We start from the raw sequence: 16,164 nt of genomic DNA, 5'->3' as shown, positions 1-16,164 counted from the left end.
GCATGTCTCAGCTGCTGAGCTGTCCCTTGCAAGAGTCAACAGTCATTAAATCATAGTGCTCACGGATTCATGGCAAACCTGACCTAGATCTAGGTGGGTGTTCACATCTACCAGCACTATTCTGGTGGGAAGAGATTAGCAGCATCATTAGCAGTGATGATGCTTTCGTTAGATAGATGTCAAACTAGGGTAGTTATTCCTGGTTGAAGCAAGATCCTCTTAGTGGTCTGACGTTTGGAAAGGGTGGCAGAGACTGGGAAAGGAAATTCACAACAATTAGCAACTGGCCAGGGCTCCAATTCCAGTGGATAGTTGGAATGCAGAGCAGGAATCAGGCAAGAGGACAGGACACTTGGGGAAGAGATAATGTGAAGACTATAACTGTTCTAGCATGTGGGAGCCTGTGGGATCATGCCAGGGCACTGCAGCCAGGACTTGAGGTGACAAGACCAATTTTAGCCCAACTCCTGTTGGGGATGAGCTGCTAATGTATTCTCAAACTGAGTGAATTTTGTTAGGAATCAGGAAGACTTGAGTTACCAGGTTGAAAGACTTAGTAACTGTTGATATATGGGGCTGGGGAAGGCAGGGACTGGTAAATCCCAAACTTTTGGAGTGGTGAGATCCCACGTGATCTATTTCATTCCATGACCCATATAACTGTGGTATGCCATATGTCTATATAAAATAATTTAAACTAATTAAAATTAATTTTGGTTGGTGAGTGTTTGAAGAGTTTCATAATAACACTTGAGATAATTAGGGACGCTTTGGGATGTCACAAAAGGAGCATTTGGAATAACTGAGCTAGATGTTTAAACCAGAGACGTGCAACGAAGCCTTGTAAAAGAATGACAATTCTGTGTTGAAAGAGCACTGGAATAGGAGTTAGGAGTTTGGGGTTGTAATCATTATGCCGATAAACTGATTATTGAAAAACAACAACAACCTGGCTTTGTAGCACTTGCCAATTTCTGTGGTGTAAATACTCTCACTGTGGTGGATTTCAAATAATCAATGGTCTAACTACTGGCTCACACAATTCCTGAATATTTAATAATCAGCTCTTGTAAGCCCAATGCAAGACAGGTCCAGTACATCAATATAATCTTAACTGAGTTTCTAGTTAGCTTTGTGACGTTGGGTAAATCACTTAATCTCTCTGGATCTTAGTTTTATTACCAACGAAGTGAAGTTGCTAAAATAACCTGTAAGGTATCTTCCAAAGTCAACATTTCAGTAATGTAGCTGGTGTTATAGGGCAGGACTAACGTCATGTTATAAGCCAAAAGAGTTACATCAGATTTTTCTGAATGTTATTGTGAGATATTGGGACAGATAATTTGATATCTGAGTCTGTGTCATAATCAACCATGTTCTGACTCCTGCTGTCAATGTGTGTGTCCTTCTCCAGTACCTCTTCCCAGGAGGATTAAAAATGGCAGTGCAGCCATTAGTGAGTCAAACCTCACCAGTGGGGTAAGAAACCATGACCCAGAGTCAGAGAATTCTACACTCAGTTGTCAGGTCCTAGGAGTCAGTTGTAGGACCGTGACAAAGCCTTATAGCTTTGGTACCTTACCCTATCTGACCATGAGACCAACCGTGGCGGTCTTGCCTGGACTAATAACAACATGAGAAGTTAATTTGCTTGAAGCTTTTTAGAACCAAGGGCTGTGTCCTTCATGTCTATGTGTGTCAAATCCTGATACATAATAAGGACTCAGTGTTTGTTGAAAGAAAGAATAAACGATCTGAGCCTTTTTAGAGCAAATTCTGAGTTTTATTTATATTTACCCCCAGCTTTATTTAGATATAATTGACATATAACATATAAGTTTAAGGTGTACAGCATGATGATTTGCTGACTTTTAAAATATTAATTCAAAAGTGGACATGATGGTGCTTTGTGACAGCCTGGAGGGGTGGGATGGGGAGGGTGGGAGGGAGGGAGACGCAACAGGGAAGACATATGGGAACATATGTTTATGTATGACTGATTCACTTTGTTATAAAGCAGAAACTAACACACCATTGTAAAGCAATTATACCCCAATAAAGATGTTAAAAAAAAAAAAAAAGTGGACATGAGCTACTCTGTACTTACCTAAAGAAATGTATTTTTCAAACAAAGAAATTACTTTCTTGTAATAGAAAACTTCTCAGTGCCTTCAGTTCAATATTGGGAATTTAAATTTGCCTTCCATCTAGATAACACAACTGATGCACAACCAGAATCCAATGAAGAGAAACATGAATGAGAAAAACCCAAACTGGGCATTTACTACCCACCAGGGAGTACTCTGACTGCCTCAACCAGTAGAATTAGCTCATCTCTTTTGAAAGGAACAGATAATACTTATTTAAAGAGCATACATAATTATATATCATGTGCCACCTTGCCAACATTTACAGGTATACCTCGTTTTATATCGCTTCACTTTACTGTGTTTTTTACAAACTGAAGGTTTGTGGCAACCCTGCGTCAGACAAGTCTGTCGGTGCCGTTTTTCCAATAACACTTGCTTTGTGTCTCTGCGTCACATTTCGGTATTTATTACAATATTTAAAACTTTTTCATTATTATTACATTTGTTTTGGTGATCTGTGATCAGTGATCTTTGATGTTATTATTGTAATTGTTTTGGCATTTTTTTTTGCAACAAAATGTTTTAAAATTAAGGTATATTGTTTTTTAGACATAATGCTATTGCACACTTTAATAGACTACAGTACAGTGTAGACGTAACTTTTATACTCCCTGGGAAACCAGCACATTCTTGTGACTCGCTTTGTTGCAGTGGTCCGGAACTGAACTGGCAATATCTCTGAGGTCTGCCTGTACTCCTCACGATGACCCTCATAAGCTAAGTACTGTTATTCCCCTTTTAGAGAAGAAGCTGAGAGGCTGAGCGATAGAGCCACTCGTGGCCGAGCCAGGAGTTCACAGCCCATAGGCCACGCTCTTCTCCCCGGGTCAGGCTGCCTCAAGGCTTTCTGCACTTCCTCTCCCTCGGGTCTCTGCTCCTTGTTTGCTGTGGGGGTCTGGATGCTTTGTCACATGTCACTTGTGAGTGAACCTGGCTCAGCCTACGACCAGGCAAACAGAAGCAGCAGCCTCTGACAGGGTTGTGAGCAAATACTCCAAGCCGGGTCTGGCCGACTGGGGGAGCTGCGCTGTACTTTGCCCTCGTGAATCGGCTCCATGGAGGCCGTGGCAAAGGTAGCTGACAGGCTGTAGATCTGAGGGCCAGGTAAGTCTTGGTAGATGTGGCACCTGGACTTTGACAGTGTCCAGGAGGAGAGCAGACACTCCTGGAGCTGCGCTGAGGGAAGGTGGTGGAGAGCCGTCAGAGCAGGTGTGTGGGAATGCTAGCGCCCTTGCTTGCTTTGTCTTGGCTGTACTTGCTGTGCTGTCGAATTAGGAAAGGCAATACTGACCTTAGTGGGACCAGGGAGGGTCATTTACGTGATGTGTGAGTATGACTTGTCACCGTAGATGTAATGCCTTCATTTGGAGAATCTTAGGTGCTTTTCATTTGGGGTCCTTAATTGTAACCTAAGGTCTAACCTGCTGGAGTTGATATCTTGGCAATGAAAATCAATTATAGTTGACTTTGGCAAAGGGACTGGGTATTGCGCCTTTGCAGTCGGAGGAGGGCTGTCTAGTGAAAATATCTGGAACAAGGTGGAAGAAGCTTTCTTCTTGTTGAAATTGCTTGTGTCCAAATGCTATCAAGTTCCGTGGGCCTTCAGGAAAAACCCATTTAGCCTTTCACTGTGTCCGGGGCATTTGGCCTCTGCTGGGATTTGCTGGAAAAGGCTCTCATCGCACCTGACTTTTTCAAGCAAGTGGGCTGACACGGGAAGGAAGGTGCAGGTTTTCCTGAGCTGGATTGCTCTCGAGGTGGAAGGCACTTCTGTGCTTTGTTCTTCTGGTATGTTCTGCTTACAGCTCTCGGCTCATAGCTGTGGACCCTGGCTCCGCCGCGTTCAAGCAGTGTGACGTCTTGATTTCAACACACACCCTTTGACCTTTTGTTCTGATATTCATTTTTATATTGGGCTGGGAGTTTCAGGAGTGGGAGCAAGTTGACTGGATCCGATCAGAACTTTTCAACGTAAAATAGTTCCCAAGGGAGAAGAAACACGGGGTGTGACTGAGCTGTGTATTCTGACACGAGAGACTCCTGAGCAGCAGTAAGGTGTGATGTGTGCTTTTTCTTTGGGGGCAGCTGGACGCGGGTGCTGCTCTGTGATACAAGCAGAGAAGCTTGGAAGGTATCTTGTCCTCTGGAGCTATTTCCCATTTTGAAGCATAAGTGGGGAAAATCAGTTTGATGCTGGGGAGACTTCCAGGTTTTAAAATCTCCAGACACGGCTCTCTAGTTTGTCAGGGAAGCAATCCCAAACTTGCGTCTCATCGCCTCCCCTGGAGCAGGGGCAGGAATGGCCAGATTATAGGGCCTAGTTCTTCTAAGACTTCAAGGATTCAGAAAAGATGTCTCTTGAGGTCACTTTAAGCTCCTTTTTATTTAGGAAATGTCTTCAGCTGCTCACACTACCCTAATCTTTATCTCTGATAACACTAACTGTTATTTATTGAACAATTACTATATACCAGCCAGAGTGTAAGGATCTCTGACTCTGACAGTGACCCTGTCAGCTCATTATGGTCCTCATTTTATGGGTAAGGAAATTAAGGCTTGAAAAATTTAACTAGCTAATAAGTGGCAGAGTTAGGATTTGAACTGTGGTCTAGCTCTGTCTAAGACCCACTCTATTTCTATGACAGCATACGGCCTCCATAGTAAACGTTGAATAAACATTTACTGGTGGAATATGTGAACACACATGTATTTTTAAATTTTTATTTTATTTTTGGCTGTGTTGGGTCTTCGTTGCTGCGCGCGAGCTTTCTCTAGTTGTGGCGATCAGGGGCTACTCTTCGTTGTGGTGTGTGGGCTTCTCATTACGGTGGCTTCTCTTGTTGCAGAGTACAGTCTGTAGGTGCACGGGCTTCAGTAGTTGCAGCACGTGCGCTCAGTAGCTGTGGTGCATGAGCTTAGTTGCTCCACGGCATGTGGGATCTTCCCGGACCAGGGATCGAACACATGTCCCCTGCCTTGGCAGACAGATTCTTAACCACTGTGCCACCAGGGAAGTCCAGCACACATGTATTTAATTGGGATACTTTGATAGTGTTTTGGAGCTTCATCTATTACTGTTCTCTCTCCCATGCCTCCCACATCTATTGTTGCTCCAAATATACTTTTTAATTTTTATAGCAACATCAGTATAGTTGTCTAGCCTGTTATTTATTTCAAATATCTCCTTAAGATTTTTTTCAGCTATCTCTGTATCAGTGCCTGTGTGGTTTGTTTTAGATAGAAGATTTTGAGGACCGTAGGTGCTTCTTTCACAAAACCTAATTAACCTTCATGTTTGGATATAGGCCTAAAATGATGATAATTTTTTTCTTTCTGTTTTGTCTGTAGGAAGATAAAATAACTACACAACTGACTCAAAACACGAGAGAAATTCAGAAGGTCAGGGATGAAGCCTTGGGTTCCCCAGTGGCTGCCTCAGCCAGAGGGGAGGCCCCCAGCACCATCAAGGGATCCAGACCGAGGGCTTCAGAGAGATAGATACTATCGGCCTATTCGTCACTCTTGGCACAATGGAGAGAGGGTCCAACAAGAACAAGACATGGGCAGGAGCCCCCAACCACAGCAGGACCCTGGGGCAGACCACCAGCAGCCTCACTACGCGTCCAGGCCTGGGGAATGGCATCCGCCTGTGTCCAGGGATGACTATTATAAAGGTGGTTATCCCAGTCAGTTGTATTCAAGGTATGGGTTTAGAGCTGGAATTGACCCAGCTCTCCTAAATGCTTACAAACAGATTGCTCTTTTCCTTGTTCCTTTTCCTTTTATTTCTCCTCTTTTTCTTCTTTTTCCTTCTCCACCCTACTGCACTGACTTAGCTATACGCTTTCCTCTCCCAAATTGGATTTTGGTGACTGAAAATATAATATTTTCCTTTCTTTATCCCCTAGGGGAGCTTCTTAAAGAAGCCATCACAATGTGATTGGGTGATGCGGGGAGAGGGTAGAAAGAATGATGAAATTCAAGACAGCAGATGAGACCCTCTTACTCTGGGATCACAAAAGGCAATGTTTGTAGACTCTGGAAAAGCTTTTCCTATGGACCTCTATAAAAAGTTCCTTATCCTCTTTGGAAGACTCTGACCCAGGGTTAGCACTGACCCACCAGCACCAAGAAGAGCCCTAGTGCCTAGAACATCACCTAGAGTGTGATGGGTACAGAAATAAACGATGTATTGAGTGAATGAATGGGAACTTAAAAAAAAATCAGAGAAAGCAAATACAAGCTTGTAGGCTCCAAATTCAGAATGAAGAGGTCTCAGTGAGGTAATTCTAGGAGAATCTGGAGAATCTGGAGTTCCTCCTCCTGGACTTCATATTTAATGTTGCAAGCCATCTATTTTCTACTTTAACTTTTTCAGGTGGGGTGATGTTTTCCTGCCTCCAGATTTAGGGTTGAAATTATGACAATTATTGTAAAGAATTCTGCCCCTATGAAATAGTAAAGAATTATTAATTGATAAAGATACGAACAACATGACGTTCCTTTGTTGAATTCACGAAGGAAGGTATGTTAAGGACAGAGGCAATAAAAGCAATCAGATTTAAGATGGTCCAACTTGACTTTTTCATCTCATTGCCATCTATAATATGCATGGGAATTGCAGTGGTATATGAGGCACTTACACAGTCTTCTTGGGAAGGGGTTTCCTAAGGTGATGTCAGAGCAGGGTTTTCTCAGATAATATTTTGTGTTGTTGGTTGTGTGTGTATTGGAGGAGCAAGAGGGACCATGGGAGGGAGAATGAGACACTTGGCTATGGTTTTGCTATAAAAATTGCAGCCTTCTTCTGACACAACGGTCCTACTCCTGCTCTGATTCTGGATTTTTTGGTTATGGGATCCAGAATGAACCGTGGCTTTAGAGCAGATTCTAGACAGGGGTCACAGTTCTGTCCTCTGAAGTTGTTTCGTTTGTCAAGTCCTCCGTTGGTTTTTCTCTTTACCATGCTCATCCTTGAATGCCTGGTCTTCTTTGTGATCCTTTAGGCCGGGCATTGAGGATCTCTATCAAAGCTATCACTCTCCAGCCCTAAGGGAAGAATATGCTTATGGAAGTTATTACTACCATGGACACCCGCAGCAGCTGCGGGAAGAAGGAGGTACGGAATAATCTCCAAGAAGCCTTTGGGATGGTGCAGCTGGTCAGATAGGGCAGAGGGCAAAGGGGCCGTGCTCGGAGCCTCACCCTGGGTCTCCTGCTGGGCTGAGGTAGAGCCCCAGCCTCACCTGCTTCTTGCTTGGCCAGATGAGGCCACAGCAATGACACTACTGCTAAATGTCTTGAGAAGAAGAGATAGAAAAGAGTCATTTTTCTTTGTACGTGTAGATGACGGCACTGACACTGTTACTACATTACTAGTATTATGGGTGGTTTGTACTTCATCCATATTTTTCTTCTAAGATTATAGTCTCTGACCAAGTAACAGTGAAGCCAGCTCTTAACAGTGAAGTCATCAAGTGTGTGGCTGGGCTGTAATGAGTCTGACCATCATTTACCCTGAGGGAGGCAGATATGTACAAAAAAAGAATTTAAACCTTACACCAATAGTAAGGCTTTAGGTAGGTACTAAAGGCATCTTCTGACCTGCTAGCAAAGAGAAACCTGTTTCAACGTTGAAAACACAAACATCTGTGCACACACATAAGATCTCCATTGTATAGAGCTGTGCTCATTGGTTCAGAGAGATGCATCTTATGGACTTTCACTGTTGGCTTTTACTTATCAACTTTACTTTACTCAATTTGGCAAATACGGTCAGCCCTCCGAATCTGCGGGTCTGCCTCTAACTGATGATTGAAAATATTCGAAGAAAAGAAAATTCCAAAAAGCAAAACTTGAATTTGCTGCTTGTAGGCAACTATTTGCATGAGCACCTACATTGTATTTGCAACTATTTACATAGCATTTACATTGTATTAGGCATTATAATTCATCTAGAGATGATTTAAAGTATATGGAGGATGTGCATAGGCTATATGCAAACACTACACCATTTTATATAAGGGACTTGAACTTCCCCAGATCCTGAAACCAATCCCCCCCATGGATACGGAGGGATGATTGTATGTTTTTATACCTGCTGTGCTCCAGGAACTCAGCTTCATGGCTTGCTAGTGTCTTTCTGAACTTTTAGGAATAGGAAGTGACCTGTCTTTATTTTGTTTTTTTCTGAGGGTGCAGTGGCAAGGCAAGGGAGTCCTTATATCTGGCATGAAGATTATCGAGATCAAAAGTACCTGAATGAACACCAACATGAAAACCAGAATAGTCCGTTTGGAACAAATAGTGAGACCCAGTTCCAGTAAGTGTGAAAGGAGAGACCGGTTCAACGTGATTCAGCCAAACGCAGGCTATGTTAGGCAAACCTTATGTCATCTGGTGCTGGTCCCTCATCTTCAGAAGCCCGTCTGCTTTTGTTCTGGCCACAGGGGTGTGAGAGTAGCCTGGGTTGGCTGGGACCAGCTGTTCCCATGGACACTAGGAGGAGGGATTCTTAATTCTGAGAGGTGGTTCCCAAAACCTGTGAGATTACTTGAGGTCCATCTTAGAGGAGGGCGTTAATTCTATGTTGGCCTCGGAACAGATGTGGCCTTGCAGAAGTTCTCCTGATTGGGTCCTGCCTGTGGCTGGGGTGCTTCTCCTCTGCCCCCTCCTGTGCCCTGAGAATGGGCTCTCCCGTGGGATAAGGTGAGCAGGGAACAGCATTTTGTTCAAGCACCCGTCTGGTGCCCTTAGACCTGGTGCCTTAACCCTGCCTGGAACTCACCAGCCCAGCTGCTCTGACTTAACTTATTCCAGGACGTCAGGCTACAGAGACTGAGCCTCCTCTGCAGGGTTTGGGGCCACTTCTAGTAACTGTACTGTGAACCCCAGGAGCTCCTGTTTTTCTGGTCCAATAGACTGAGGCGGAGAAATGGAGGACAAGGCTTTTCCCTGCGACACACGGGCCAACCCGACACCTGCCCACGCTTTGCAGCAGAACAGCCTCCAGCAGAGAGCAGCTCAGCCTTGCTGGCCTGCCCTGGACCCCCTCTCACCTGCTCCTGTCATTTTGCCGCAGATCTAAGCATTGGAACCCTTATAAAGACAGTCCTGCTTCTAACTCTGGACAGGAGAGGCCTGGGGACTTATCTGTGGAGAGTCCGCTAACTGGGGCCCAGAAAAACAAGGTAACCTGAAGTGACATGGGGCTGGTGGTCTGTGACAGTGCATCACACCTGCCCTCGTCAGTAGGGGCAGAGCAGGGCCCCGTGGGGCGGGGTCCCCAGTGGCCAGCAGTCTGAAGGGTCCCATTCCTCCCCAATTGGCAGAGCCTCTACCCACCTCTTCCTTTCCCTGCTCCCTGTTTCAGTCTTCTGGATCTGGGGCCCTCATCTGGCCCTTTTGCATTTTTTTTGCCAAGTTGGCTGGATCAGGAAATGTCACCCAAGTCACTTCAAGGTAGGAAAGAGAAGAGGCTGTCACCGGTATCCCAGTGGATTAGCAATTCAGTTTACCCAGGAAGTGGGAAGTTGCTAGAATCTTTTAATTCAGGTCTGAAAAGCAGAACTTTTCTTGACTCTTCCACCTCTCTTTTCTAAAATCTTACTGTGTGTACCAGCTGGGTTACAAAATGGAGCTCTTGAATTTTTTTTACAATAAACTTTAAATTTTGGAATAATTTTAGATTTATGGAAAAGTTACAAACACACTACAGAGAAAAGCTCTTCATTTTTGACAGTCTTGTATTAATTTTGTATCCCTGATGAGATTTATATGATTTGTGGGGACAGTTTCTTCTGTACACCTGATGCTTCACAGGGCGGGGCACCTATCATGACTAACAGTAACAACAACACAATAACAGCAGCTGTACACACGTACAGCACTTTACAGTGTGGACAAAGAGCTTTTGTATCCATTGTTTGCATCCATTGTTTTACAGTCCTCAGGATGTAAATTCCGTGAATTTCTTGTACACCTGTATCCTTAGGGAAAGCATAGCACCTAGAGCATAGTAAGTGCTCATTAAACAGTTGGTGAATGAATGCAAGAGTAAGTACTTGAACTATATAGGGTAGGTATGATTATCTACATTGCTGATAAAGGTCCTGAGCTCAGCAAGTCTAAGTCACTTGTTCAAGTTCACAGCACTTGGTATTGACAAAGCTGGGATTGAATTCACCCTCCCTGACCCCAGGACCTGCATGCTTCCCACTAGGCCACAGTGAATCCTTTAGGAAACACCTGTCGATTGAATGATCCCTTCTTTTCCTTTCAGCACATCCACATTCATTATATTTATTTGAAAGTTTGAATTTTGTTGCTTTGAAGAAACACTTGGGAGGACCGTCTCTCTGAAAGTGCTTCCGATTCTTCCCATGTGTTTTGTTGTTTTCAATTTCAGCCATCACTGACCGAGGAGTCCAACCTTCTCCGGCAGCACGAGTCTGGTCTCACCTCCAGCAGCTATGAGCTCAGTCAGTACATGACAGATGCCTCTGAGCTGTATGATCCCATGGCTGCAGCGGGTTGGAGTCCAGTTCAGGCTGGTGGGTACTGAAGTGATCAAAGGAGTTGGCTGAGTCTGTTGAGAAGAGGGCTGGGTGGCACATGTCTTGGAAAGTCACCTTTGCCCTGTATTTCCAAGAGCAGACCATTTGTCTGCCTCATTTTTGTAGGTAGGTCTCCTGAGCAGAGTGGCCAACTTTGGCTCCATTTCCCCCCTTTTCTCTGGTACTGGAGATTGCATCATAGCTGATTCTTGGAAGGGAACACTGCCCCTAGCCATCACCAGGCTGGGAGAGGCGGAACTCAGAGGTACTGTTAGGTAATAGGTGAAGAAAATAAAGACCAGAGTCAGTTTGGGAAAGTGAAGGCAGGTCACAAAGGTCTGGATGTAGGAGACTTGCCCTGAGTACTGGGGCTATGAGAACCAGAGTTCCCAGCGTGTCACCATTGCTGGGAGTCTGGCCCTGGTACATTATCATTTGTGCCAAACCATCAGCTCCTTGCATTATATTCTGACATATTCTCAGAGGTTCAGCTCTTATTGGAGCATGGGCTTCTTCTAGTTATGTAGCCCATCCAGAATCTTATCTTGGTCCCAGGTGGAATTTGGAAAGAAGTGTGTCTGTGGAGTATTTCTAAAGTAAAGCAAAGCAGTGGCAGTAATGCTAACAGTGTCCATCTGTGTCTGTTGGTTAGAGGACATCTCGGCAGCTGGTCCCAAGACACCCATGAAGTTCTACATCCCTCACGTGCCTGTGAGTTTTGGGCCAGGAGGTCAGCTGGTGTGTGTGGGTCCCAGATCTCTCAGTGATGGACAGACGGCCCTTGTTGAACTGCACAGCATGGAGGTAAACAAGATTCTGTGTCCTCGGAATGTCAGCACCCTGCTCCCTGATTCCCTTTGCCTGAGCCCTGGGCATCTCCAGGAATAGGGTGCTCTTGGAGGGGACTGGGCCAGGCACCCTATGGATTGGTGTGTGTGTGTGTGTGTGTGTGTGTGTGTGTGTGTGTGTGTGTGTGCGCGCGCGCGCGCGCGCACGCGTGTGTGTGTGTGTATGAAGGAATGGCTGGGGCTCTTCTGTGAGAGAAGTAATGCTAGACTTCTGTTTTTCATGAGATGCTATTGGGTCATATTCAGCAACTAGAGAGCTCATTTCTGTCCTCTGCTTTCTCCATGAGGCACTGAGCCACATCCTAGGATCATGGCTCTGGGTTCTGATGCTGGACTTAACTGAGCAATGGGGCACTGGGGGGACATAGTCTTAAAGACCAAACTTGATTTTTTGTTCCAGGTTATTCTTAATGATTCTGAGGAACAAGAAAAGATGAGGACTTTCTCAGGACCCCTGATTAGGTAAATTACCATGAGAGCTGCAAAATAAGGGCTTTTGAAACCTATAAAATCTTCCTGCCCAGATCAGCATTTTGGGGATTTGTTCTTGACTTCCTTGAAAGAAAATGTCTCTCCCCGTTGGAGTGGAATCTCCGTGCTACAAGTTGGAGCCAAATGTGGCCTGAGCCATTTTGACAAGCAATTTGAGTGTTGAAAGGCAGAAAGAAAAATTAACTTAAAAAGGTTTAAAAATCTGAAATCAGTTCTATTTTACAAAGCCTACATGGTAAGGGGTTTTAGCGTTCTGTGTACTTAATAGTACTTAAACTGGTAGAAGAGTGGAACACAGCCTGGGAAATCATAGGCAAGTGGATCATATGGAAAAATTTTTTCTGGAGAGATAAGTAACATGGCCAGCATTTGAGTTACTGGACAGTGTGCAAGTCTGCCCTCTGCAGGATTGAGCTAGAACTGCTTTTACATTGCTAGTCATGTTACCGATAAATATTCAGGATGCCCTTTGTCGTGGAGAGAGGAGTCCTGGCTGGTGTCAGAGGTGAGATAATGCACCCCAAAGCCCTTAAAATATCATCACTCCTGTGTAAATGTGTTCTTATCCTGAAGCTTCCCCCTCCAAGAAAATCCCCATAGTATTTTGACAGTTCCTTCAAGTAAAAATGAGTGTTGTCTCCATTTCTTACACACGGGTGTACAGATGTGGGGTAGAGCACCGAGCTGGGTATTTGGACACTAGGGTACTGGTCCCAGTTTGATTGATTTCATTGAATGATCTCAAGCAAATAATAATTCCTGTTTATTGAGCACTTATATACACTACACAATTGGCTAATTCCTTTTTGTACGGAGGTAGACTTTAAAAAAATTTTTAGTTTGAAATATAGTTGATTTACAATGTTGTGTTAGTTTCAGGTGTACAGCAGAGTAATTCATATAGATATATATACATAGGTATATATATCTATTCTTTTTCCAATTCTTTTCCGTTATAGGTTATTACAAGATACTGAGTTGGAGGTAGACTTTTTAACTATTCCTATTTTAGCGAAAAGAGCAGAGGCTCAGAGGAGATAAGAAACTTGTGTAAGCTGAGAAGTGGCTGGCTAGATTTAAACGCAGGGTTGTCTGAGCCCAAAGTCTGTGCTCTTCCTTGATACCAAACAGTCATTTCAGGTCTCTGGGCCTCAGTTTCCTCCTCTGTAAAATGGAGAGGGTGGACGAGAGAATCTCTGAGGTCCCTTCCTGTTCTATAAGGAAACAACTATTCTGTAGCTATAGACTCACTACCCCCGTCCTGGATTGTCAGGCTTCTATCCCATCTCCAGCCCCAGCAGCACCCTCACACTGTAGGAGGGGACTGTGGTCCTACCCGGGGGAGGAATCTGTCCCTCACTCTTTGCTCCCTGAAATCTCTCCATAGGGAAGATGTACACAAGGTGGACATCGTGACGTTTTGCCAGCAGAAAGCAGCGCAGAGTCGCAAATCTGAGACACCAGGGAGCAGAGACTCGGCTCTACTGTGGCAACTGTTGGTTCTCCTTTGTCGGCAGAACGGGGTCAGTATCACCGCGCTGGCAGGTGGGCAGGTGCAGGCTGGGTTGGAATTGAAGTCTTCCTGGGAGAGAGAAGATTTGGCTTGTGGCATGATTGATTATAAAAGGTAACATTAAAGAAGCAACAAATGGCCTCAAGGGGAAAAACTGCTCAGATGTCAATGCCAGTTTGCTAATGCTAACCTTTCCCCTGCCCTTCTCCACTAGCCTGGGGTTATCGCCCAGTTCTTGGGTTACTGCGCTAAGCAGATGATACACCTGGGAGAGTGTGCATATTTCTGGTCATCGTTGTGGCTCCTGACAGGCAGAAAGCAAGCATGAGAGTGAAGCTGGAGTTTGAATTACAACAATCTAAGAAGGGGCTGTCTTGTGTTTGCACGTCAGCCTCTTCCTGAAGAGGGCAGGTGCTCTGGTGCCTTCCTTCTTCAGCCTGGGCTGCCAGCATGAGGATGAATAGGATTCTCTCCCAGGATGGCCCTCTTTCCCTTGCAGTCCGTGGTGGGGTCTGACATCGCGGAGCTGCTGGTGCAGGACTGCAAGAAGCTGGAGAAGTACAAGCGGCAGCCGCCTGTGGCCAACCTCATCAACCTGACGGATGAGGACTGGCCAGTACTGAGCTTGGGGACCCGGAACCTGCTCACTGGGGAGGTTCCCCCCAGCGTGGAGACGCCTGCGCAGATCGTGGAGAAATTCACTAAGTTGCTCTACTATGGAAGGAAAAAGGCAAGTGCTGTGCCCGCTTCTGCTTAAAAAAGTAACCAGCATCCCCACCGCTCACCCCTCCCAATTGTATGAGTGACATATACTCATTTTATAGCACTTAAGTTCAGAAAGGTACAAAGAAAAAGAAGAACACCCATAATCCTATCACTAAAAGATAATGCCTGTTAACATTTTGATATATTTATTTCTAGCATTTTCAATGCGTATATATTAAAAATCAAATTAAATTACATATACAATTACTTCTTTCTTTTCCCCTTAAGAGTATATGGTGAAATACTCTCATAGCATTAAAACGTACCATTTAAAAAATGGACTGTATTCTATTATATGAATGTATCACATTTTATTTAACCAGTTCACTGTTGTTGAATATATAGGCTGTGTACAGATTTGTCACCCATTATAAATTATACCATTCGAACATCTTGTTGTATAAACCTTTGGCTGATTTTTTAAGATACATTCCTAGAAGTAGAACTACTCAGTTAAAGGCTATGCACCATTTTTTTTTTTTTAAATTTTATTTACTTCTGGCTGCTTTGGGTCTTTGTTACTGCGTGCGGGCTTTCTCTAGTTGTGGCGAGTGGGGGCTACTCTTTGTTGTGGTGCGCGGGCTTCTCATCACGGTGGCTTCTCTTGTTGCGGAGCACGGGCTCTAGGCTTGTGGGCTTCAGTAGTTGTGGCTCTAGGCATACAGGCTTCAGTAGTTGTGGCTCGCAGGCTCTAGAGCGTGGGCTCAGTAGTTGTGGTGCACGGGCTTAGTTGCTCTGTGGCATGTGGGATCTTCCCGGGCCAGGGCTCGAACTCATGTCCCCTGCATTGGCAGGCGGGTTCTTAACCACTGTGCCACCAGGGAAGTCCCAAGGCTATGCACTTTTAAAAGGTTCTTCACATATACACTAAGTCAGTTTCCAGAAAATTTGTTTACAAATGATATCCCCATCAGTTATATCTAAAATATACCTATCAATACTGAATACTTTAATTCCACTGATGAAGTGATGCCTTGTTTATTTTTTGATATGTAAATTAGAATTTATTAATTAAAAATTTTAAATTGAGGTATATTTGACAAAATTGTAAGATATTTAAAGTGTACAGTGTGATGGTTTGATATACATATACATTGTGAAAGGATTCCTCCCATTTAGATAATTAACACATCCATCACCTCACGTGTTTCCCTATTATTTTATGCCTTGTTTAGTTTTGAAGTTGAACTTACATTTTACAAAAGTCTTAAATATTTGAATATATGACTGAAATCAATTTGAATCAATCTAATTAAAAAAATCAAAAGATGAAAGGGATATAATGGGAGAAATGATGCTGTCCCCCACCCCCTCGCAGCCATGCAATTTCTCTCATTGAAATATCCAGAGATATTTTCTGCATATATAATTATTTTCTCCTTTGTTCCCTTATAGCATACTATGTACCATTTCTTTACCTTCCTTTTGTCATTTAGCAAAATACTTTAGGAAACACTCTATGTTGGGGTTGGCAATTTTTTTCTGTAAAGGGACAGACAGTAAATATTTTAGGCTTTGCAGGCCATGGGGTCTCTACTCAACTGTGCTGTTGTCCCCTGAAAGCAGCCACAGACAATCTGTAAATAAATGGGTGTGGCTGTGTTTCAATAAAACTTCATTTATCGACATAGAAATTTGAAATATATATCACTTTCATGTGGTGAAACATTATTCTTCTTTTGATTTTTTCCAATAATTTAAAAATGTAAAAACTATTCTTAGCTTGTGGGGCTGTACCAAAACAGGCAGTGGACTGAATTTGGTCTTCAGGCCACGTTTTGCTGTCTCCTGTTCCTTATAGTATATAAATACCTTCCTCATTATTTCTTACGGCTGCATAG

The 16,164-nt window shown here is 43.9% G+C and overlaps 1 protein-coding gene across 2 annotated transcripts in view; it reads left to right on the top strand.

Annotated features, from left to right (window-relative positions):
• The first annotated feature begins 3,243 nt into the window (after positions 1-3,243).
• The window catches only part of SEC16B (SEC16 homolog B, endoplasmic reticulum export factor), a 40,756-nt gene continuing 27,835 nt past the window's right edge, over positions 3,244-16,164 (top strand). For both annotated transcript variants that reach the window (XM_069541518.1, XM_069541517.1), the window contains exons 1-10: positions 3,244-3,359; positions 5,499-5,852; positions 7,157-7,269; positions 8,352-8,472; positions 9,232-9,340; positions 10,558-10,702; positions 11,358-11,509; positions 11,954-12,015; positions 13,433-13,568; positions 14,058-14,288. In XM_069541518.1, the coding sequence (XP_069397619.1) occupies positions 5,557-5,852; positions 7,157-7,269; positions 8,352-8,472; positions 9,232-9,340; positions 10,558-10,702; positions 11,358-11,509; positions 11,954-12,015; positions 13,433-13,568; positions 14,058-14,288 (1,365 nt within the window). In that variant the 5' untranslated portion in view covers positions 3,244-3,359; positions 5,499-5,556. The remainder of the gene's footprint in view (positions 3,360-5,498; positions 5,853-7,156; positions 7,270-8,351; positions 8,473-9,231; positions 9,341-10,557; positions 10,703-11,357; positions 11,510-11,953; positions 12,016-13,432; positions 13,569-14,057; positions 14,289-16,164) is intronic.

This window comes from Delphinus delphis, chromosome 1 (genome assembly GCF_949987515.2).
Source record: "Delphinus delphis chromosome 1, mDelDel1.2, whole genome shotgun sequence".
NCBI lineage: Eukaryota > Metazoa > Chordata > Mammalia > Artiodactyla > Delphinidae > Delphinus > Delphinus delphis.
The sequence above is the reverse complement of the archived record's forward strand: the minus strand, read 5'-3'. Positions and strand labels throughout refer to the sequence as shown.